Source organism: Pongo pygmaeus, chromosome 1, assembly GCF_028885625.2.
Source record: "Pongo pygmaeus isolate AG05252 chromosome 1, NHGRI_mPonPyg2-v2.0_pri, whole genome shotgun sequence".
In the NCBI taxonomy this organism is placed as follows: domain Eukaryota; kingdom Metazoa; phylum Chordata; class Mammalia; order Primates; family Hominidae; genus Pongo; species Pongo pygmaeus.
This window is the reverse complement of record NC_072373.2, coordinates 39,032,487-39,057,698: the sequence shown is the minus strand read 5'-3', so window position 1 is coordinate 39,057,698 and position 25,212 is coordinate 39,032,487. Positions and strand designations below refer to the sequence as shown.

The window sequence follows — 25,212 nt, the reverse complement described above, 5'->3', positions numbered from 1 at the left end:
GGATGTGGTGAGCCTTGGTCTCGTTTTTCTCTGTCTCTATTCCCAGTCTCCCAAGCCCCTGGGCTGCCTGTGATGGCTGGTGGGTTCAGAGGTGCTCTGGGTGGGGAGGTGTCTCTTGGACAGCTTGGGCAGCTAATGGGCAAAGGGGACAGATGTAAAGATGTATGGGAGAACTCTTCAACATAGCTCTGCTCACCCGTTTCCCTGGTCTTCCAGGCAGTATGTAAAGTAGAAAGGTGGCAGCTGGGATTATGGAGGGTTCCCTTCTTCTTCCCCTAGATAGATGGCAGAAATGTTAGTTCTCCCTTTTTCTCTCTGAGATCACACTTTCTTTAATTGGCCTTCTGCCCTGGGGGCCTCCAACATTTTGGGACTCCATGTGGAGTTCCAGTTTGCTATGTTTGCCCACTGCAGAGATGTTCTGTACAAATCAGTTTTCTTGCATATGTGAAGACTTCCTAAGCAGAAAGTAAATTCTCTGAGTGTGAGGATCATTTGAGGGGCTGTGGCCCCCAACAGGCTGGGGATCTTTTTTCCTTCCATGTTGTTGTGACTCACTTTGTCTTTTGGATATTCTGGGAAAGTGACACTAATGGTATGTGTGATTTATTACCATAGTTTGAAGCTGAGGAATCATGATTCTGTGTAATTTGTTCTCTAGTCATCTCATTCTATTACATTTTTTAATCATGATCTCCAATTTATCACCTTTTTTCATTGTTTATAGCTCTTTTTTCCATATACCTTGTAGAAAATAGTGTTTTTCCAATTTGAGAGATGTGGGGAAAATAATACAGTTTTGTGCCTTCAACTTCACCCTGAAATTTAATGTTTCTTTTTAAGCATTTGATTCCTTCTTTGCTGGCTTTAGGAGGAAAGGAAAGGTGGGAATATGGCATAGACAGAACAGGGAGACAGAATCTATTCAAGTTAAACCAAATAGACTCTGCAGTCTTGCTCTCCTGCATAATCCAAAGTGACTTCTGAGAAACAGGTCTGTAGGTAGAGTTGTGGCCAGAGGATGTTACTGAGTTTAGGTTGGCAGTTGGGCTGAAGTTATGCAAAATAACTTACTCATATTAATTAGGTCCTCTTGATGTAATTGAACCCTCTTAAGAGGCTTTCTCTTTTCTTCTTCCACAAAACACCTCCCCTTTACCATTTTACACTGGACCAATTTGCCTGGCTTCTGTGGCGAGGGGCAATGAAGAGGCTGGGAATGGTACACAGTAGAACACGGCAGCCTGTGCCTGTCCTGTTGGCAGCGTCCCTGGCCTTGCAAGCATCTTCACCTATGCAGGAGGGTGAAGATGTTTCAGCAGGGACTTTGTTATTTACAGAAAAAAAGGTTTTGTTAGTGGAAGCATTTTATCTTTAAGAAAGTATTGATTGAGAGTGTTGTCTCTGGAAATTGTAAGCAGTAAAATGATTTAGTTCAAATTCTTTTAGAAATAGAAAAGCAGCTGTTGAAGGAAAAAGAAAACTCTTCCAATAATTGCTCAATGAATCATCAGCCTGAGTTCATTCGGAGAGCAGTGCCTCTTTTGTGCAGAATTCTTACAAAATTAGTCTCCTTTTGTGTTTCTTGTCTGGAGATTTACGGGCCATTAAGGTCAGTTTGCTGCCTTTGAATGTGCAGGGAAACATTTATGATTTCAAGAACCTTATAAAGGTTTTCCCTCATCTCAGATAAGTCTTACTCAGTTCAATTAGATATTATATATGGTCTCAAAGTAAACAATAAGCAAACAATGCCATTTAGGAAATAGGTACACAAATATGTATAGTATTTCTGTAGTATTTTATTTTTACAACTTGCTAGATATGAGGACAAGGAAAATAGTAAATATATTCAGCTCTATACTGTTTTCTCTGAAGGAAAAAGAGGTATAATAATGAAAAATATAAACTGGTTGGTAAGGTAGGTCATTTCCTTGTTTTTCTTTAAAAATTGATATACAATAGTCGTATAAATTTTTGGAGTACATGTGATACTTTGATACCTCTATACAATGTGTAATGATTAAATAAAAGTAATTGGGATATCCATCACCTGAAACATTTATCTTTTTTTTTTTTGTATAGAGAACATTACATTTCTTTTGGTTTTGAAATACATAAATGCATTTGTGACTGTACTCTAACAAACAGTCACTGTCATCATTACCTAGTTCTTGAGCATTCACTGGGTTGACCTAGCTGGTGTTTTCTTCCATTTCATTTTCCTCCATTGAATAGGCTTATTTCAGACTAATGTTCTTCAAAGTGAACTGTTTTCATAATGCTTTTGTTATAAAGCTGGAACTGGATTCCAATCAGAGGAAACATTTCTTCCATAGTATGTTAGTCATGGTTCCATTGCAGACAACAGAATCTATTGCAGTTATTTTAAAAAGAGAATTATTGCAGGGATTTAAAGACATTTGAGAATAATAGAAAGACCTGTAGGAGCAGGCACTAAGTGAGCTACCAGAAACAGTTCCAAGAGCCACTGTACACAACATCTGCTGCCACATAGCTCCTTGCTTGAGAACCTAGGGCTCTGGTGCCACATCTGACAGGTTCATCATCTCTGAACTGACTGGACCCCAGAATCTCCAGCATGGCTGCTGCAGAACAGCTAAAGGGCCTCTGCCACCATTTTCTTCAGAAGTCTCACAGACCATACATTGTTTCTTTACTCTCAGAGTCATAGTGTTTGTATTTGTTCCTCAGAAGCTCAGCCATTTTTAGACCTGCCAGCTACAGGGAATTCTGGGATATGTAGTTTTCAACCTTCTAACCTGTAATATGTAGGAAGTCATGCTAGAGAGGAGTAAATAGTCATGGTTGAGTTAATTGGCAGTACCTGCTGTACAAGCAGATGTTTTCTTCTTAGGAAAAGGTTCAGATGGTTGCTTTCCTGAATGCTGAAGTTCCTTTTTGTTAACCATGGGCTCATGTCTTTTCAGTCCACAGTCTCTAGAGCTTTCTTCTTTCCTTCTTTTGGACTGGGTTTGGGATCTTGAACAGCTGAACTCTTATATTTTAACTATGAGTGCTTCTAACTGTTTCAGGATATGCAGCTTGAAAACTCCTGGAGTTGTGTTTGTTTCTGGGCCTATCAAAGTAAAATCGAGTTTGTTGTTTGTTCGTTTATTTATGTACTTACTGAACAAACAAGGACGTAGTACTTCATACATTCCTGGCTGTATTCCAAGTGTTCTCCATACTTTAGTTTATGTGTTTCTTATAAATATCAAATGGGTCCTCTATTGTAATACTACTGTACTTTGGCCATGTCTTGAGAGTCAGTAATTGATTTTTCAGAGAGTGGGCCTTGAGTTGGTCAGGATAATCTGCAGAGCAGATCATCCACTAGAACTATTCTGTGAGCTTATATTTTCTCCCTACCTGGGATTATAAAGGCATTCTAGGGCAGATACCGGGTTCTCCACTTTTGGTATCTCTTCTCCCCCTTTCCCAGTAGACTGTGCTGATACCAGGTTCCTAAAAATAGTTTGACTCATTGTATAATCATTCAAAATTTTCAAATTTTTGTTGAGCATCTAATATATTCTGTTTATTGAAGAATACAATGCTTAATATATATGTAGACCCTGTCGGAAAGGAGCTCACAGTCTAGTGGAGAGACAGCTCAGTAACCTGTAATTAAAGCACAGTGGGGGCTGGGCCTGATGGCTCATGCCTGTAATCCCAGCACTTTGGGAGGCTGAGGAGGGTGGATCACTTGCAGTCAGGAGTTCAAGATCAGCCTGGCTAACATGGTGAAACCCTGTCTCTACTAAAAATATAAAAATTAGTTGGGCATGGCAGTGTGCACCTGTAATTCCAACTTCTTGGGAGCCGAAGCAGGAGAATCACTAGAACTCAGGAGGCAGAGGTTGCAGTGAGCCGAGATCGTGCCACTGCACTCCAGCCTGGGCAACAGAGCAAGACTCTGTCTCAAAAAATAAATAAATAAAGTAAAATAAAATTTAAAAAAGCACAATGGGATAAGTTGCTTTGATACAGGTAACCATAGTGGCGTATTGTGGGAGCATAGGCAAGGGACACCGAGTCCAGGCTAAATGGATGGATTAGTAAAGGCTTCCTGGGAGAAGGCTTGCCTGAGCTGAGACCTGAAAGGTATGTCCTCATTTACATGATGCTTCAGTGATGGTTTTTCCAAATAGAGGGAGCAAAGTGTGGGAGGCCCAGCTGCATGAATGTGGTGCTGTGGGGTCAGAGGGGTCAATGCAGTTGTAATGTGGGATGGTGGGGGCAGTGAAGGTTAGGTACGACGATGGAAGGGTGGACAGGGGGACCGGGCCATTTTATGAAGAACTGCGTGAGTCTCACTGAGAAGTTTCTCTGGAATGCTAAGGGGAGCACATGAAGAATATTAAGTAGGGGAAATAACATGAGCAAATATGCTCTTAAAAATATGACTTTGGTGCTGTGTAGGGAGCGTGGAATGGAAGGAATAAGGCTAAATGGGTAGAAGTGAGTAGAGAACAGTCTGCAGAATTGAAGTAGGTTTAGCATATAGTACAGGGAGGAAAACGATTTTGCAGTAACTCCAAGACTTTCCTGGATAACAAAGCCTAATTGATATGCTGTGATTGAGTATATGAGGCAGCATATACTAGATGCTTAATAAAATTTCTTGAAAGATTTGAATGATTATACAATGGGTCATTTAAAAAAAAATTTACTTTTATTTTTTTGAGACAGAGTCTTGCTCTGTTACCTAGGTTGGAGTGCAGTGACATGATCTCGGTTCACTGCAACCTCCACCTCCCAGGTTCAGGTGATTTTCATGTCTCAGCCTCCCGACTAGCTGAGATTGTAAGTATGCACCAGCACTCCCAGCTAATATTTGTATTTTTAGTAGAGCTGGGGTTTCACCATGTTGGCCAGGCTGGTCTGGAGCTCCTGGCCTCAAGCTATCCACCCACCTTAGCTTTCCAAAGTGCTGGGATTACAGGCATGAGCCACTGCACCTGGCCTCAAATCATTTTTAAGGCTCATCCATGGCCTTTCTTAGACTCTGCTTCATTTGTAGATGTAAACTTCTGAGCTGATAGCAAACTATCTGCAAATACCATCCATAGGCATAATAAAACAGTGCTCCTGACCCATCTCACTAGGAGATAAACAGTGGAACTATTCAGCAGGTCATGGACTGATTCCCAAAAAAAAAAAAAAATCCAAAAAGACTCCAAAAACGGTGGGACCAGGGATCTGGGTTGAAGAACTAGTGGACTGAGCTAACTGATGTGGCTACAGGGTGAATTTCTCTCATTCACTTAGGGAGTCTTGGTGAGTGCCTTGGCACTTGGCTTTGTGTTGACCAGGCGTTATCAGCTATGTGTTTGTGTTGTTTTCAGCTGGAGAATAGTCCTCAGTTTTCTGGGGAATGCAAGAGAAAGCACAGAACCAGAATTTTAGCCATCTCTTGTGATAACAACACAGTACCCCAGCTAAGAGGCTGAGAGTGAGTTGTGATCTGGCAAGGTTTAAGGGCGATGAGAATTCAAGGCTAGGAGGAGGAAAGATTTACTCAGTAGTGAGTTGCTAGGGAAAGTCCTCATTTGCCAGGAATTTTTTCCTGTAACTTTCTTCCCTAGTGACATAGGGGTGTGAGAAGGGGGGACGACCCCCTCTCCACGGGTGGGTGACAGCATTCTTAGTATTTCTTTCCTTTAGCCTGGAAAATAATTGTCTTTCCCTTTTTCTGAAAGGAATCTTAGACATTGTGCTAGTGGAGCCCTTCATTTTACACACAAGGAAATTCAATCCCAGATAGTTAAGTGACTTTTCCAAGTTTAAACAGAGGGAGAAATATGACAAGTACTAGATGGGCGGATTTTTTGGCTCCGTTCCTGCTCCCCGCCATTTTAAAGGCTTACCGAATGTTGGACATCTAGGAGACAGATTTAAGTCAAGGTTCTTGCTCTCAGAGAGGTCTATTTTTCCCTCCAGAGAGAAAATACATGAATAAAAGTGATATAATAAATATGCCATAATAAAAGTTCTAGAATTGAGATGTGGATGACAGAGAAGGGAGTGCAATGAGGTCCACCTGGGAGGTAGGGATGGGAAAGCTTCACTTTGGAGCTGACATTTGAATTGTACCATTCAGTGAGTATTTTGTGCATGTCACTGGGCTGGCTTTGTGGTTATGGGGCGTTAATGAGGTGCACTCTAGGTTGGAGATTGTCTAGTCAAATAGTGTTGTGGGGCAAAGGGGTGGGAAGGGCAGAAAGTCCAGGTGCAGGGACAAGCATGAGTAGAAACATCTCAGAAAAGGGTTTCCTCCTTGGCTTCAGACAGGCCTAGGTTTGAAACCTGGCTCTGCCCCTTACTAGGTTTGGACAAATAATCTGCTTTCTCTGACCTCCAGTTAACTCATTTGTAACACGGAGTTAAAAAACCAGAACTACTCAAAAAAGAAAAAAGAAAAAATGAGCTTCAGGCCAGGCACAGTGGCTTATGCCTGTAATCACAGCACTTTGGGAGGCTGAGGCTGGTGGATCTCTTGAGGTCAGGAGTTCGAGACCAGCCTGGCCAATGTGGTGAAACCCCGTCTCTACTAAAACTACAAAAATTAGCCAGGTGTGGTGGTATGCACCTGTAGTCCCAGCTATTTGGGAGGCTGAGGCATGAGAATCACTTGAGCCTGGGAGGCAGAGATTGCAGTGAGCCAATGTCGTGCCACTGCACTCCGGCCTGGGCAACAGAGTGTGACTGTCGCAAAAAGAGCTTTAAATCACTGACAAAATAAAAAGAAAAAAACCCAAAACTTATTTATTTCAACTACATGACATTCTGGAAAAAGTAAAATATAGAGACAGTAAAAAGATCATTGTTTGCCAGGGACTGAGGGGGGCAGGATTAGGGTGGGAGGGATGAAGAGGTAGAGTACAGAGGATTTTTAGGGCAGTGAAACTATTTCATATGATATGATAATGGTGGATATGTGTTTTTATACATTTGTCCAAACCCATAGAATATGCAACATCAAGAGTGAACCCAAATGTAAACTATGGACTTTAGGGTATCAACGTAGGTTCACACCAATTGGAAGAAATATATTACTGTGGTGGGGGATGCTGATGGAGAGGGGTTAAGGGGTCTATGGGAACTCTCTGTACATTGTGCTTAATTCTTCTGTGAACTGAAAACTCTCTAAAAGATAAGGTCTATTAAACAAATGAGCTACTTTAAAGATTGTTATGAGGTTGTAATTAGAAAACACATACTCGAATGTTCATCAGTGACTGGTAAGAAAGGACAGGTCTGCCAGTTTCACTGACATATGAAGTTGAGTTGCAGCACTATTACCCCTCTCACTTTGCAGTGGGTTTTTAGTGTGTCTTCATTGTGGGGTGTGGTGGTCTTGGTGCTGGGTGTCTTCCCATTTAGACTTTGAGCTCCTCATGGTGCCTAGAGTAGAACTCCGCTGTGGGTAGGAAAAGAGGCAGTTACAAACACTAGGCCCAGACCCTTTCCTTTGTTAAGAAAGGAAAAAGTGTTTTGCTAGGAAGTTAGAGTTACTATTTAAGAAACCCAGAACAATCGTGTCTCTCAGAGTCCTTAGTATTGCCTGGTAGCAGAATGCAAGCCTCAGAATAAACAACCACATTTGTTAACTTGTTCAGTGAATTCCGAAGTCTGGGTGCCCAGAGCTTTGAACGGTGAACAGGAGAATGACTGCTCTGTTGGTGAGTGTTAGGTAGCAGCTTCGGAGTGTGTGCCCTCCCTGCCTGGGAATGGTACGAGGTGGGCTGAGCTGTTAAGTATTCTGTGAGTTTACGAACATGCAGCTGTAGGAAGGCATAATCAGTCATGTAGGTCGGTCCCCAGGCTGGTAGTATCACATCACCTGGAAGCCTGTTAGAAATGCAGAATCCCAGGCCCCACCCTTGATTGACTGCATCAGAATCTGCATTTTAGCAAGATGCATAGGTGGCTTGTGTCCACCTTGAGGTTGGATGTGGGTGACTTCTCCTTGGAGTACAGCCTCCCTGCTTCCGTGGAGAAGCCTGCCTAGTTCTGCCTGGCTGGGATTTAGCCCCAGTTTATATCTGACCCCCTTAGAGTGCCAAAGAAGAGGTTCCTAATTGACTAGTAACCGTGGTGTCAAGAAAGTAAATGGGGGAAGGGACAGAACATGATGTTGTCCTGATTTCAGGCTTCCATGTTTGCCTTGAAATGTGTGACTGAGCTCAGAGTCTATAAAGCTTTTGCTTCGAGAAGCAGTGAGTCAATATTTTTCTTACCCAAATCATTAAACATCATCTTGACCTATTCATTGGCCCAGCTTTTCTGTTTGGTCATTTCCCTTAGGTGACTTTTTTAAATAGGGAAGAATAGACGTGAGAGAGACATTTTTATTTCCTTTAAATGCATGTTTTCTGTAATAATTAGCGGTGAATGGCCATGTGTAATTTTTGTTGATGGGATTTTACCAGCAGAGTTTTCAGGAGTCCTGGACTTTGGTGGAACAGAAAGTCTTCTATGTTTTGTTGTATTATATCCCTTTTTCCCCCTAAAAAATTAAACTTGGAGAAGTTTTGAGGCATAGGTAAGCTTGGGGTCATGAATTCTAAATGTAATTCTAAGTGTTCAAAAATGTTATATTTAAAAAGCTCAATTTTTTTTTTTTGAGTTTGTGTTAAAAAATGTCTTGGCTTTCGGTGTCTTTTTAGCTGTATCCCTGTTATAAAAGTGGTATTTTACTAGCATGACCTCATCACATGACCTTTGAACTTATTTACATTTATTTAGTTAATTGACTCTCAGCTAATCTGGAAATCTCTAGATGGGGAAATAAGCTGTGGATCAGCGATCAGGAGCCAGGTTAAAGCTTTGAGTTCTCTGCTGCGCTGCCTGGCTGTGTGTTGGTGGGCATGTCCCAGACTCTGGTGTAGTCATCTCTAAATGGAAGCAATTCAACTAGATACATGATTTCCAGCAAGGGGCAGGGGCTTTATGAGCAGGTCGTGTATCAGGATCTGGGGTGTGGGGAGCATGTGTAATTTGAGAATGCACAGTATTGTATTTCCTTATTTGAAGAAATGGGAAAACTTTTTTAAAATGAGTGGCACAAAGTAAAGCATGATACAGTCTTGGTGGTTTACAAGGGATAGGAAGCACATGCGTCTAGCAGTTAGTAGCGGGTACTGCTGTTTTAATGAGACTGTGTGCTGTTATAAACTTTTAATGTACATATGCTCTTATTTAAGCCTCAGAAATCCCTGTAAGGTAAGTACTATTGTCATATGAAGAAACAGAACAGAAAGGTTAAGAATCATGTTCAAGGTCATCACAGCAAGTGTGTGAGTAGATCTGGGCTCTGGACCCAAACCAAGCCTCCAGTCTTAGCTACCTTGTGCTCATAGTCTGTTATGAATCGACATCAATTTTATGTGTATCTTACCTTCTGCAAAAAAAAAAGTTTTATTTGTGTGCAACTGGTATGACATTACCCTACAATCTTAGGTACACCAAAAAAATCACACTTTTCTTCAGATCCAGTTAAGAGAGGCTTCAAGTTCCACTTGCAGAGATTGGTGAGGGGTTTGATATCAGTGGTCATTGCAGGAGTCCTTTTCCAGGCACACATTTTGGTTAGAAAATTCTGAGACCTCAAATCCCACTCCATCCTGGTGGTGCTGAGCTGTTCATTGGCCAAGCCTGCATTGCCTGTTTCAGGGCGACCGATGACAGTGTGCATCTCTCCATGCTCCTCTTGGCCTCTGTGGTCCTTTCTGGGGCTCCTGAGGCCATGACTTTGAGGGGCTGGTTCCTAAGCATCCACATGTCCACTCTTGTCAGGGGTTTCTACCTACTCCTGTTGGGGAGCTTCGTAGATGTGGAACCTGGTACTGATGCAGACACAGAATGCCACATGGACACAGAGCTTCTTGGGGGGAAGGGAAGTGTAAGTTTCATTCCTTTATTATAAATTTATATGACATTAATTTCTCTGACAAATTATTCTGTCTGTAAATGGCAACAAGACTCAGAATGACTGACTTTAAGCCATTTTATTAGTGTCCAATTTATATTTCTCTTAGTGAAAACGTCTAGTTGTCTAAACTGGGATAGCCTCAATTCATTACTTGTACTATCCCTGTGACCTTGGGTAAATCGAGTTCCTTAAGTGTCTGTTTCATCTTTTGCAAAATGGAAATAATAATAGTATCTATACTTTAGAGTGCCCTGGGAGATCAGCTATAACAAAGACACTGAGTTGTAGGAAGTCCGAGGTGCATTTGGGGAATGGCAATGGCAATGGCAATGATTCTGTTAGGTTGGTGCAAAAGTAATTGCAGTTTTTGCCATTCCTAATAGCAAGCTGGAGGGGAGTGTACAGGTGGGTGGGGAAAGGCTAGAAGTGTGTAAATCCTGTTTTACAGAGTTTGGACTCACACTGGCCTTCTTTCCAGTTTTATTAACTGGAGTTTGTGTTCTGACTCAGACGTGTTCTGAAATCCCTCTGATAAACTATTTTGTCCTATTTAGGATGCGACCGATTTTGAGTGGAGCTTCTGGATGGAATGGGGGAAGCAGGGGCTGGTGTGGCTTCTCCTTGGCCACATGGTAGTGTCTCAAATGGCCACACTACTGGCAAGAAAGGTATGATTATATGTGTTGTTACCTTTTAAGTGTGTTTTTCCTTTGCTTCTTGTGAAGAAAGAGTCCAAGCTAGGAATCAGAAAACATGGATATTAGCACTAGAAGCCTGGAAAAAATGATAAAGTTGTTAACAATCAATATAACATTTAAGATAAATGTTCATAGTTCATATCCTGCACTTACTTTCTCCAACTTATTTTCAGACATTGAATATAAAGGTTGTAGAGTAAAACTAACCATGGAGGGTGGTGGTGGTCTTTAAGCTCACTTCTAATCAAATGATCAAAAAGTTGTCTGTGGTTGGGAATCTAGATGAGTTCACTTTCAAATTCAGAAGAAAGTTGATGATTTACTTAAGAGATGGGAATAATTTTAATGTCAAGTAGTTTATGCTGCTGTCGCTGTTACAGATGGGAAGTCCAGTAGCATTTTGCTCTTGCTTTGGGCTGGCTTAGAGAATGAGAGATTCTTCAAAGTGGTTATTTGAAAACTACTTTTATATGAGGCAGGATTGAGACCCTCTTCACAGGTCTAGCTACCAAGGGACCTGATATACTGCCAGGAGGATCTTTCTGTCACTGGGGGCCAGGCTATTGCCCAGAGGCCCCTGATAAATACTTCTTGCTTGCTATAGATTCCTGATGGAGGAAAAAGTCTGTGCTTGGAAATTTACCAAATAAAAACAAGACACAACCAAAACCTGATTTGGAAGTCAACCTAGGAAAAATGTTTTGATTCTCAGAGGTTCCTGCAGGTGATAAAACTGAAGTAGAAGAGAAACAGAAACCTCTGGAGATTGAGACCAGAAAGTGAGATGCAGAAACAGGATGTCCTGTGGTTAGAGATGTGCACCTAACTTGGGCCAGTTTCTGACTCTTTCCTGAAAATTGGTGTTTCCTGGGCTTGCTTCTCACCCTGGAAGATAGGAAATCCCAACAGCATATTAACTTCCTCTTAAATATGATACTGATTTTTTTTTTTTTTTTACTCAAGTGGCTGCTGAACTGGCAAAATCCAAAATATTAGATGTTGTCAGATCTGAGTATATTTTAAAATTTCATATAACTTTGTGAGCAGACCTAATAATAATTTTTTTTGTTCCTAAGCTAGTAATAAATATATCTACCTCAACCCTTATTAATGGTTTTCTTTTCCCCCACAAATTTCTGTTTAGTTTTTTTTCCCCAAGAATTCAAAATTTCTGGAAATGTAACATTTTAATTTGTAACAGTTTTCCCATCCATGTGTAAATGACTTATTACCATAAGTCTCAGTTTTCCCGTTTGTAAAATGAATAGCTTCATACCTGTTTTTCTTCACCTCTGTGAGGGGAAGATGATATACTTTGAGGATTGTACTAAGTTAATTGCATAGTGGAAGAGTGCTAGACGTTGTATTACTCATGTTTGGTCCCTGGTTCGATTAGCTTTCTAACCTGAGCAAAGGTTTTCACTGCATCTTCATTTATGATCTTAGTGCATTTTTGTTGCTTATAACATAATACATAAAACTGAGTAATTTTATAAAGAAAATGAACTTATTTAGTAATTTATGAAGAAAAGGAATTTATGCAGTTATGGAGGCTGGGAAGTCCAAGTCACCACACCTGGTGAGGGCCTTCTTGCTGACATCTCAGCAGTCCTGAGGCAGTGCAGGAGATCACGTGGTAAGCATGATAGCTCACGTCTCTTTTCCTCTTCTTATAAAGCCACCAGTCCCACTCCCGTGATAACTCATTAATTCATGACATGGTTTGGCTCTGTCCCTACCCAAATCTCATGTCAAATTGTAATCCCCGCGTCTTGCAGGAGGAGCCTGGTGGGAGGTGACTGAATCATGGGGGCAGACTTTCCCCTTATTGTTCTCCTGATAGAGTTCTTATGAGATCTGGTTGTTTGAAAGTCTAGCACTCCCCGCTTTGCTCGTTCTCTGTTCTGCTCTGTCATGGTAAGATATGCTTGCTTCCCCTTTGCCTTCTGGCATGACTGTGAGTTTCCTGAGGCCTTCCAGTCATGCTTCCTGTTAAGTCTGTGGAAGTGTGAGTTAATTAAACCTCTTCTTCATAACTTACCTAGTCTCATGTAGTTCTTTATAGCAGTGTGTAAACAGACTAATACAACCTGTGAGTGAATTAATCCATTAATGAGGGCAGAGCCCTCATGATCCAATTGCCTCTTAAAAGCACCTCACAATATTGCCACATTGGGGATTAAATTTCAGCACCAGTTTTGGAGGGGACAAATGTTCAAACCATAGCAGTTGTCCTCTGTAAAATAGGATCAATAAGATAGTATTTTTTCTCCCTTTAAAATATGATGAGCTTCATTAGTCAGACATTTCATCCTTGAAAGTAAAGATGAAACATGGAAAAGTGGGACAAAGAGAAAGCATAAAAGAAATGATTGAAGTAAGTTTAAATATGTCAGTCATTACAATCAACGTAAGTGGATTCTCAAAAAAGATGAAGATTGTCAGACTAGATGAAAAAAAGAGAAATAAAGGAAAACAAAAACCAAAACAGAGCTCAGAGAGGCTCTTCTTAGTTAGGTATCCTTAAAACAGAAGGACACATAATTTGAAAGTAAAAGATATGAAAAGATATTCCAGGCAAATATTAAACCCCCTCTCCCTCTGACAAACTACTGGTGCAGTTTTATTAATAGCGGCAAAGAGCATTACTAGTGACAAAGAGGGCTGCTGTTTAATAATAAAGAATTCATTTCTTATTAGGAAGATAATAAAACTCTAAGTTTATTTGCTTCAAAATATATAAAGCAAAAAGTAATCATAAACATAAAGATAGATAGGTCTATTATTGTAGGGAGAGATTTCTTTCAATAGTTTTCAGGGTACAGGTGGTTTTTGGTTACATGGATAAATTCTTCAGTGGTGATTTATGAAATTTTAGTGTATCTGTCACCCAAGCAATGTATACTGTACCCAATATGTAGTCTTTTATTCCTCACCCCCACAACCTTTCCCTCCAAAGCCCCAAAGTCCGTTATACATTCTTATGCCTTTGCATCTTCATAGCTTAGCTCCTACTTATAAATGAGAACATAGGATATTTGGTTTTCCATTCCTGAGTTACTTCACTTAGAACAATGGCCTCCAGCTCCAACCAAGTTGTAGCAAAAGACATTATTTCATTCCTCTTTATGACTGAGTGGTATTCCATGGTGTATGTATACCACATTTTCTTTATTCACTCATTGGTTGATGGGCACTTAGATTGGTTCCATATCTTTGCAATTGCAAATTGTGCTGCTATAAACATGCAAGTGCATGTGCCTTTTTCATATAATGACTTCTTTTCCTTTGGGTAGATACCCAGTAGTGGGATTGCTGGATCAAATGGTAGTTCTACTTTTAGTTCCTTAAGGAATTCCTATACTGCTTTCTATAGTGGTTGTACTAATTTACACTTCTACCAGTAGTGTGAAAGTGTTCCCTTTTTACCACATTTACACCAATATCGTTTTTTGATTTTTAATTATGGATTAATAATTATGGAAATTAAGTTGAAAAGCAATAAAAACAAGATCTACTTTTGTCAAACTGGAAAGTATACATATACTTACCTCATAATAATTTTCAAGATGAATTAAGGAGTTAAAATGAAAATCAAAAGTATTAAACTTTTAGAAAATATGACATAGAATATTGATGTTGGCACAGAGAAAGATTTTTTTATACAAGACACAAAAAGTGCAAATTATAGAGGAAAACACTGATAAATTTAACTACATTAAAATTAAAAACTTTTTATCTAATGACACAATAGAAAAGTAGAAAGGTAAGTCACTAGTGGAGAAGTAATTTGCAAACTGACAAAGGATTGGCACGTGGAATAAAGAAATTTCATAAGAAAGACAATCACTCAGTAGAAAAATGGTACAAGATATGAAGAGGAATTTGTAGAAGAGGAAACATAAATGATGAATAAACATGAAAAAATGTTAAATTCATTAGTAAACAAATGCATCTTAAAACTACAATAAGATAACATTTTATGCTTTCTAGTTTGGCAAAAACAAAACAAAAATCCCCTGATGATATCAGTGTTAGCTGCCTGAACTCATACAGAAAGGATGTTGAATATATATTCGTATAACTACTTAGTAACACATTATATAGTAAAGCCAAAGAGGAGCCTACCCTACAGCCACCAGTGCTATGTGATTTTATTTTTTCCCTTTACACACAGGATCTCATTGTGTTGCCCAGGCTGGAGCGCAGTGGTGTAATCATGGCTCACTGTAACCTCCAACTCCTGGGTTCAAGCAATCCTCCTGCCTCAGCTCCTGAGTAGCTTGGACTACAGGCTGTGACACCACACCTGGCTAATTTTAAAAACTTTTTGTAGAGATGAGATCTTGCTGTATTGCCCAGACTGGTCTTGAACTCTTGGCCTCAAGTGATCCTCCCATTTCAGCATCCCAAAGTGCTTTGATTACAGGCATGAGCTACTGCACCTGGCCAGATATTTCATATATTTTTAACTGAACACATGGAAGAATGAAATGATGGGCAGAAGGAAAGGTGGGAGTTGCCCTGGGGACACTGTGTTTTTCATCTGTCCTCCCCACGTCTCTGGGCCATACACATCAGGACCCACATGGCCTCCTCTGATGGGTCTCCTTTGCCTCTCACCCTTGTTCTTGTTCCTCCTTGTTTGCTTCCTGTAGATCAGTGTTTCTTAAATTTTTTTCAGTATTGTCCCCAAGGCACCTTTCTAGATAATTTTTTTCCCTGATCATCTCTCCTCCTCTGAAATTTTAATACTACAGATATCCTGTATATATCTCTTCATGTACCGTGCGTATGTCTGTGCTTTATGCATAAGGAGTCAGGTTTTCTTGCCCCTGATAACCAACAAGTAACCTAAAACTTAGATAAAATATAGTACTAATCTTCTACAAATGTTAAATTATTAAAAAAAAAATAGAAATGGAGTCTTGCTGGTCTCAAACTCCTAGCTTCAAGCGATCCTCCCACCTCTGCTTTACAAAGTGCTGGGATTACAGGCATGAGCCACCATGCGCAGTCATCACTAATTTTAATTTCCATTCTATCCTTAGGTCTAGCCTACAAAATCTGCCCCACCCCACCTCGTTTAGAGGAGATACAACCCTTGTTGAGAATGCATAATTGAGATTAATAACCTGTTCCTGATTAGATGCCCCTCCCTCTTTCCAAACCTCCTCCACGTTCAGCTCCTGTTTTGCACCTGACATTGGCAGAAATCTAGCTATATTAGGATATAGATGTCCCTTCATTTTATTTGCTTGTACCTTTGAGTTCTTGCACCTCCTCTCGTGGGAGGCAGTATTTGGTGTGGTTAAGAGCACTAGGGTCAATCCCTGCATTGCCACTCTCAAGCGGTGTAACCTTAAACAAATTCCTGAATATCTCTAAGGCTGCTTCAACAGTTGTGCAAGCAGGATGGCACTGCTGGCTTTGTGGAGTTGTGGAGAGGGTCTGATAATCAAATGTTTTTCAGGGTTATGCTTGCACATGAGGACAGCCCAATAGATGGTGTCTGCGGCTGTCATCTGCTGGCATTTGCTCCGGGGAGCAGTTTATGGTGTTCAAGAATGGAGGTGACCGTCTTGAGATTCCAAAATCCTCAAGGGCATAGGCCATGTTTAGCATCCGTGCCAGTGTTCCCATACTGGTGGTCTTTGTAAGCTTGTCTTGGGTCCTGGGGGAAAGGATTGAGAAACACAGCCCCTTCCCTTGGGGAGTCACAGTTGAGTGGGGAGTTAGGAAAGCAAAGACTGCTCACTCTTCTGTACCTGATGATGTTGGTTGGGCACGTTACTATGGGAGAAGGTGTGGGTCTCACCTGCCGTTCTGGTGTCAGGGCAGGCCTCTGAGAAGGTGGCTTTTGAGCTGTGGCTTGAAGGAAATGGAGTGGACTTATTTCAGCTTTCTGCGTCTTGTTACCAGGCAGGGGTGGACAGGTGGACTAGTCTTTTTCTCTGCAGAGCACATCTTATCCAATGTTAGTAGGAGGTATTCTTTTGCATTTTTCTTGGAATGAGGCAGAGTGAGCACTGAGTCATCTCCCTCTGTATGTGCCTCTCTCATCCTCTGGGTGACCACGGGTTTGATTTGCGAGACAGCTGGTGGGCCGGGTTCTGCCTGTGGCTGGGGCACAGTGCTTTCTTTGTCTGAGTTTGCTTGGCCCTTACATAAGTATGAACCACAGCGTTGGCCTCATTAGCTCTCTGCTTTCACCACCTGGACTAAGTGTTCCAGATGGTCTTAATTCGGGTAGTTGTTTTTGGTACTTACTTGGGGTGGAAGATTTAGGCTGCAGTTGTCCTTTTTTTTTCTCCCCATTCTCTGAGGCATCCTAAACTATAGGCAACACTACGCAGGGACAGGCTTTAGCAATTCTTGCTGTTGTAGCCTTAAGCGCTGAAGGATTCTAGCCTTCTCCTTTATCTACTATCTAATCTCGTCTCTTTCTTGGCTCATTCCACCTCCTCCCACGGAGAGGGGCAGGTTATTTTTATTTTCAAAAGCATGATCTATCTTTTTTTTTTTTTTTTTTTTTTTTTTTGCCATGGTAAGAAATAACTTTCCACTGAGTTCCTTGGCTCAGTTAAACACCCTTTCCCTGGATAAGGCTCTCTCTTTGGGTTTTGGTGAGACTTCATTAGGAGCCAGTGCCCCTGGAGAGAAGGCTGAATCATGGCTCTGAGCTTTGGCTGTGCATTTGTTATGATTGGATCGGATGTCGCGGGTCAGACAGTTGCCTCCTTTCATGAACGCCAACTGTGGCCTCACCACCACCTGAGACATTGTGTTCTCTGCCCTCAGAACCAAAAAATACCCCCGTGTGAACTTCTTGAGAAGACTGGCCTGGTGTAGGGCTGAGGGTGGGTGCTGTTGCTAACCACAGAGCTGGGTTCTCACTGTGCCTCTGACGGGAGAACCCACATCATTAGCAATTGGCTGACAGGCCGAGCTCATCAGGCGCAGGATATGCAAAGGGCTGAGAAGCCTGACCCATGGTGCTGAGTGAGATGAGTTAACCAACCTCTGGAAGGCTGCAGGGAGCAGGGCCCTTTTCCAGGACATTCCCAAATCCATGCACCGAATAGAAATCTCATGTGCTAATGGTTTTCCTGGAATCAGCCCCTTCTACCTCCATCAGTGCATGTCTAAGGAGGGATGAAATTCCTTTTATATGGGCCTGCTGGCCTTTGCTCCCAGGAAATGGGATGCAGTTGTTCAGACTCTGGGATGGGTGGGTTGTATTTTTCTGTTTGGGGAGATTATATAGACATATGTATGTATATATAATACATATATATTTCAGTAGCAGCTGCTATTGATTATGTAGTATGTAATAAATTATGTCATACATAAGATTATTGATTGATTCCCTTTCTTATTTTCCAAATAATGCTCCCATTGAGTGGTTTCTTGGCAGATGTGCAAAAAGAATTAATAGGCAGGGACGTCTGATAATGTTGCCAACAGGAATTCTGACCAAGGCTCTACACTTCCACTCCTCCCTACAGAGGTAAACTCTAAGGAGGGAACCCACTCAGGCACATCCTATTATCACTTGGCACCCTTGGCACATAATGAGCTGAAGTAGAAACAGATGGTGTGAGAAGGGGCATTGTCTGGCAGTTTTTCCTGACTCCTTATGAAGAAGGTTAAGAGTATGGATTTCAAAAGAAAGGGGGGCAAATCTGCACTCTTTTCTTAGGGGCACTGATTCCATCCTTGGAGCTCTGCCAGCTCAACTGGTTATTCTCCCGGGAGACTCTGCTGGGGTGATGGATAGAAGCCTCTATAACAGGTATCCACTTTCCTGGATTGGTACCTGTGCCCCATCAGTTGTTAACTATTGGAGATTTCCCCCAACAGAAGTGGAGTTGTTAAGAGATGCTGTGAGTGGCAAACAGGTAATAGGCAGTGAGATGTGAAATGTCTCTCTTCCATTCTACCTACATTAGCAAAACAGCCATTGTTTATAAGGGGTTAAGTAGGACAAGTAGAGACTTTGGAAGACAGTAGGTTTTCACATTATTGGGTTCCAAGGCCCACATTTTAGTTCTATTTTCTTGTTTCTTCTTAGTCATGATCACAAGGTTAAATCCCAAGACTTGGGAAAGCATATCCATCTACCCAGCTATCCATCCATGCAACTATTCTCTCCGTCCTTCCATCCAATAGTTATGAAACACTTGATATATGCTAGGCACTGTGCTAGATTCTGGGCTCACATTACTGTAATCTAAACAAGGCAGGAGTTTAGCCTGTTAAGGAGACTATCAAGTAGAATCAGACTCCATTTTGAGAGTGGTTCAGTGTAGACCCAGGGAGCAGAGGGGAAGGATGCCTGCTTAAGTCAACCAGGGTTAGTAAGATCTATGTCTCATCAAAAAGGCCGTAGCGTTCAGTCTGGCTTTGTCTCCACTGCTATAAAAGTAGAGTATACTTTCTTATTTTTCATCAGCCTTTTAAACACTTCCCCTCTTCCCCTGCTTTCTGTTTCATCTCCTATTAGAAATGGAAGAACCTGGAATAAAGAGCATTAAGGGAAGGTCAGAGTAGTTCCGACGGGGCTGTCATCCTGTGCTCCAGCCAACTCATCTCAAGCTTCAGGTCACTCATGCTTTGATACCTTTTAAAAGAACATGATAAATTCAAATTAAAACCACAACGAGATGTCATTACACACTTACCAGAATGGCTCAGATAGAACATAGTAACAGCACCAAATGCTGGCAAGGATGTGAATAAACTGGATCACACATGCATTGCTGGCAGGAAAGTATAATGCTACAGCCATGCTGGAAAACTGTTTTATAGTTTATGATAGAACTAAATATGCAACTACCTTGCACCCCAGCAAGTGTGATCTTGGGCATTTATCCCAGAGAAATGAAAACTTATTTTTACACAAAAATCTATGCATGTATGTATGCATAAGTTTTATTTGTAATAGCCCCAAACTGCAAACAGCCTAGATAGCCTCCAGTAGGTAAATGGCTAACAAGCTGTGGTATATCCACATCATGGAACACTACTCTGCAATGAAAAGGAGCAAACCATTGATACGGCAACTTGGATGAATCTGCAGGAAATTACGCTGAGTGAAAAAAGCCAGTCTTTGCAATGGAGAAGAGGTTACTGGTTGTCAGGATTAGGGATGGGGGTGATCAGAGGAGTGGGAAGGAGGTAAATGTGGTATAAAATGGCAACACGAGGAATCCTTGTGATGATGGAGCTATTCTGCGTTTTTACCGTGGTAGATACCAAACCTATACGTGTGATAAAATTATATAGAACTAAACCCACACATAAATTAATACAAGTGAAACTAGGGAAATCTGAATAAGTTTGGTGCATTGCAGCAACATCAATATCCTGGTTGTGATATTTGTGGTTTTAAAAAATGTGCCATAGGAAGAAACTGGGTAAAGTATACAAGGGATATCTCTTGTATGTATATGTGAATACAACTATCTCAAAAATCTGAGAAAGAACATTATATAAGTTGTATGCAATTGGAATCTATAAATCAGAAACATCACAATCCAACACTGAGGCCATGTTTTACTTATACACTTTATGTGATCAATGTGATTCTTTGTGTCTTCTTTCAAGTAACAAGTAATTCCCAATCATCTTCATAATTTGAACCTTGTAATTTAAATGAATTGGGCTATTTTGGTGTTTAGGTGGGTTTTTAAACTTGAGTTTGACGTACAGTACGTGTGTGACCAAATATTGTATGTCTGCTCTTATTACCCTGAGAACTTGGGGAAAAAAATCTGAAAGCCTTTCTAGTGATGAGTCAGACATGTTGTTTTGGAACAAAATGCAACGCATTTTTTTTTTTTTAATTTTTGAAAAGTTAAAAAAAATTCTGGCCGGGTTGATGTCAGAGGCTTAATACTGATAGTTAAGCATTTTTACTTAAGAGAGAAAAAAGTTGATAAATACATAAGCACATCTGGAGTAGAGATGGATGGGACAGGGCTATCCTTAGGCCTTTGAAATGCTTAGAAAAAGCTCTTCTGCTGCCCAGAGAAGCAGGCCGTCCATGCTGCTGCTCACCCTGCTGGGCCATGTCACCCTTTTATCTTAGAACCTTCTTCATAGTGCTTGAGATCTAGGTATGTGCATGGGAGGGATCGTGGTTGGGCAGCTGTGCCCTAAGGGCTACCTCTATAATGGGGACCGCCCTGCCATGATGCCAGTTGGATTGCAGGATGTGGGAGGCTGATTCTGCTCTAGCAGGATTTTATTTACTTGTTTGTTTGTTACTTATTTTGAGATGGAGTTTTACTCTTGTCTCCCAGGCTGGAGCCCAAGGGCACGATCTTGGCTCACTGTAACCTCTGCCTCCCAGGTTCAAGCGATTCTCCTCTTAAAGGATTTTAATGGTGTTTTGGGGATAGGATTCATTGCAATGGCATTTTAATAGACAAAGTATGAAAATCAACATTTTAGTGAGATTCTAATCTATATAACAGTTTCGTGTAGGTGATTCTTTTCGCGTTATTCACATGTTTTCATTGCCTGTGCCTCATAAATGTATATAGTAGAGTTGCTTGTACTTGGGGAGAATCAGTGGGTAATATTAAGATGGGTAGAGAACATGAGGCTCCTGTGAGAGCGTGTCCTGTGATGTCTTAGAACAGTATTAAGTATCGTCTGCCTGTACTGTTTGGCAGTAGGGAAACAGTGGGGGATGAATATGGGACAAATTTGTCTGCCCCAAGGTGGCTTTGGAGACCACTGTTAAATTCATCATAGTCTCTCAAGTAAATGGGGTTAACACAGTACTATCAAGTATTTCCTGAAGGTTCTTTCAGCGTTTTCCAAGTTGAAGCAGCTTCAGTCTGTGGTAAGTTCCCAAATGAATCCCAGCAAACAGGCTTTTTCCAAAGGGATCAAATAGCACTTAATAAAAACGTAACTGTGTCTATGTATGTAGCCACACAGGCACAAAAAAGAATTCCATTGGTAAATGCTGTAGGTCATGTTGGAAAAGAACCCCCTTTTTTAAATTTGTTAAAACTACCTCTTAAAATAGTCTCTGGCGATGTATTCCTTATAATTGGACTCTGCCCAGAGGTGAGGGTTTGAAGCAAATTTATGTCGCTGTTTTCTGTGGGTAGTAGGATGGAAAAATGGTAAAAATGAACTTCACATTTCTCTGGTTTTCTTAGAACTTAAAAATGGCTGATCTAGTCTCATTTAAAATGTTCTCTTGAGCTAGAATATAGGTTTGGGAAAGAATGGTAGGTAGGCAATATTTTGAAAGAGTTAGCATCAAAGCATGGGATTTGCAATTTACACTCCACACCTGACTTGCCCTGAAAAAAAGTCTTTGTTTCCACAAGAAGACCTAAGTTCAGGCACTTCTCACTTTTCAATTCGGTGTGTTCCTGGGATCCACATTTTAAAATGCATGCCCGTGAGACATCACATTTCCCTATGGGAATAACAACTGTATTTGTAGAGTCCTTCCTGTGTATCCACCCCATGAAGGAGATACGTTATTATTCCAGTTTTGTTTTGTTTTTGAGATGGAGTCTTGCTCCGTTGCCCAGGCTGGAGTGCAATGGTGTGATCTCGGCTCACAGCAACCTCTGCCTCCCGAGTTCCAGGGATTCTCCTGCCTCAGCCTCCTGGGTAGTTGGGATTACAGTTACCTACCATACCTGGCTAATTTTTGTATTTTTAGTAGAGATGGGGTTTTGCCATGTTGGTCAGGCTGGTCTTGAACTCCTGACCTCAGGTGATGCACCCGCCTCAGCCTCCCAAAGTGCTGGGATATCCCAGTTTTATATATGAAGAAATGAATCCACAGAGATGGAGTCATTTGCCTCAGGTCACACAGGTAGTTATGAGACACAAGCATTTGAATTTAGGCAGTTAAGACTTCAAAGCTTGAATCATTAAACCACAATGATACCTTGCGTCTCAAAGTTAAAACATTGTGGTTTTTAAGGATTTCCCCATCAGGTCTGCCCAAGGTTATATCATAAAGCAAAGATGTGTTAATTCATCTACTTATTCAATGTGATAACTATAAATTAGTTGATGATTAGATAAAAATCTGTGATTCTCCTAAAATGGGAATAAATGTATCAATCAGGTAGACTATGCAAAGTCCTCAATAGCTCATAAAGCAGGTAAGATGCAATTTTTCTATGACATAAATTTGACTAATCAATATGCAAAAAATCAAAAATGTAAAAAAATCTACATATTTAAAATCTCTGGCTTAGATTTTGGGAAGTCTTTTGTGGTTTGGATGGCCCAGTTTTCTTAATAAGCCTTCCTAGAAATGTGTACTAATACTTTCTCTCACCTTCACTTCTGAAGGATGGTGTATGTAGGATGTGGTCCAGTTGGCAGTTTTCCAGCTGTCTTCTGGCTTCCATTGTGTCTGTTGAAAAGTCAATCCAATATCTTATTGTTGTGTGACCCAGGGGTCTGGGTGGCTTTGGTTGAAGGCAGGAGAGTGGTTCCTTGCTTCTGGGTGGAGCTGATGGAACTCTGGGGGTTAAAGTGGAAAGTCCCTCTAAATCTTTTTTGTCTGTGTTGTGCCAAAATTCCCAGGGCAGTGATAAGAGTTTCTTTATTGGGTAATTAAATGTGATCCTCTTACATGTAGAACCTTCAATATCAATTCCATGAGCTCACTTCTCTTTATTTTCCTCCCTCCCCTCTCCCTCCCTGTCTCTCTCTGGATGGGCCCCACCCTGTCTGCAGCACAGACCCTGGATTCTCATGCTCTATGGGATGTGGGCCTGCTGGTGTGTGCTGGGGACCCCTGGTGTGGTCATGGTTTTGCTCCATACCACCATCTCTTTCTGCGTGGCCCAGTTCCGGTCTCAGCTCCTGACGTGGCTCTGTTCTCTCCTCCTCCTCTCCACACTGAGGCTGCAGGGTGTGGAGGAAGTTAAGGTAAGTGTTTTCCTGTTACCATTGGGAATCCAGAGAAGGCCCCTCTGGCTTTGCCTTGATCCCAGCAGACACCTTGGTTTTCAGACAAGAGATAATTGTAGAACTGTGATGGGGCTCCCCATAGTGGCCGTACAGGGTTGCTACATGTGAACCCTAGTGGTGCATTCTGCAATCCTATCATTCCTGGCTGTGTTTTAGCCCTGTGAGATTGCCCAGGGTTGGCCCTGTACCATCTCTCCCAGTTTGGGTGGGCATGTGGGGTGCCAGCTGCCACAGGGCCAGAGGGTCAGGAACAAAGAGAGAAGAAACAAACAGATGATTTACTAAAAATCATCTGGAGAGTGCCCTACAATTTATAGGGAACGCACACATCACTCAACTCATCTGATGGCCGCAATGGCCCTGTGGTGGTAAGTCAGGTCTTTTTCTTCTTCCTAGTTGATGGAACAGATTTATTTATTCATTTATAGAGACGGAGTCTTGCTCTGTCACTCAGGGCTGAAGTGCAGTGGTGCGATCTTGGTTCACTGCAACCTCTGCCTCCTGGGTTCAAGTGATTCTCCTGCCTCAGTCAACTGAGTAGCTAGGATTACAGGTACCTGCCACCATACCCAGTTAATTTTTGTATTTTTAGTAGAGACGGGGTTTCACCATGTTGGCCGGGCTGGCCTCAAACTCCTGGCTTCATGTGATCTGCCCACCTTGGCCTCCCAAAGTGCTGGGATTACAGGTATGAGCCATTGTGCCCGGCCAGGAACAGATTTATTATCTACTCATGTGACCCAGTGGAAGCTCTTTCAATTTAGATAGTGAAAACGAAGTGTTTAGCTCCAAAGGGCACAGACCAAGCTTTAATTTCTGTAAACCCAGAGGCATTTTGACAGACTTAACCACCTATCCGTTGTTTGTGCTAATAGAGGAGGACACTGGGCTCAAACCACACTTCTTTACAGCTTTTGTTTGCATTAGTAAAATCTTATTTTATAGGCACTTACCTTTCAGCTTTATTTTTTTCTTAGTCACAATAACACTGCATTTTTACTTTGAGTGCCCATCAGACTTGACCCAGAGAATGGTGGATGACAGAGAGACTGCCTTCTGAGTTGAGGAGTTGTGCTGTGCCTTGCTGAGGTGATTGCACCGATCAGCAAATTCTTCTTGCACTGCATTTTCTGATTTCTGTTGTGTGTTCTCTGATCATCTCCTGGGCAGTGGCTAGCATCCCCTGGACAGCTCTGGACTATCTGTTTCTGTCTTTGGTAACTGGAATGACCTAGCCCTGCTTATGCAAATGAAGCTTAGGCCCCTCAGGCTATCTCAGGCCCACTCAGGCTGTGTGAGGTTCCTTCTCTCACTTGTCTGTTGAATACGCCCTTTACATGTTCAAGTTGGAGCTGCCAAGGTCTGTGGCTAAAGGGGAGTAAAGGCAGAGTCTGTGTGGAACTCTCAACCATCCAGAAGTGGGAGCTTTCTTTTAAGGAGAAATGCATGGCAAGAAGAACACAAGTCCAAGGCCCCAGCTCCAGGGTCTGGTTCTGGGCACTCAGCTTCAGAGCCCTTCACTTTTGGGGTCAGGCGACTCTGAGAACAGCCAGCCTGAGAGATGCACAGCTTGGAAAACATCGG

At 41.6% G+C, this 25,212-nt stretch overlaps 1 protein-coding gene across 12 annotated transcripts in view; it reads left to right on the top strand.

Moving 5' to 3' along the window:
• HHAT (hedgehog acyltransferase) overlaps positions 1-25,212 on the top strand; it is a 388,363-nt gene that overhangs the window by 83,892 nt on the left and 279,259 nt on the right. For all 12 annotated transcript variants that reach the window (XR_010127770.1, XM_063672407.1, XM_063672403.1 and 9 more), the window contains 2 exons: positions 10,516-10,629; positions 23,392-23,586. Coding sequence is in view for 11 of the 12 variants with exons in the window: in XM_063672407.1 (XP_063528477.1) it covers positions 10,516-10,629; positions 23,392-23,586 (309 nt within the window). In the remaining variant the exon portion in view is untranslated. The remainder of the gene's footprint in view (positions 1-10,515; positions 10,630-23,391; positions 23,587-25,212) is intronic.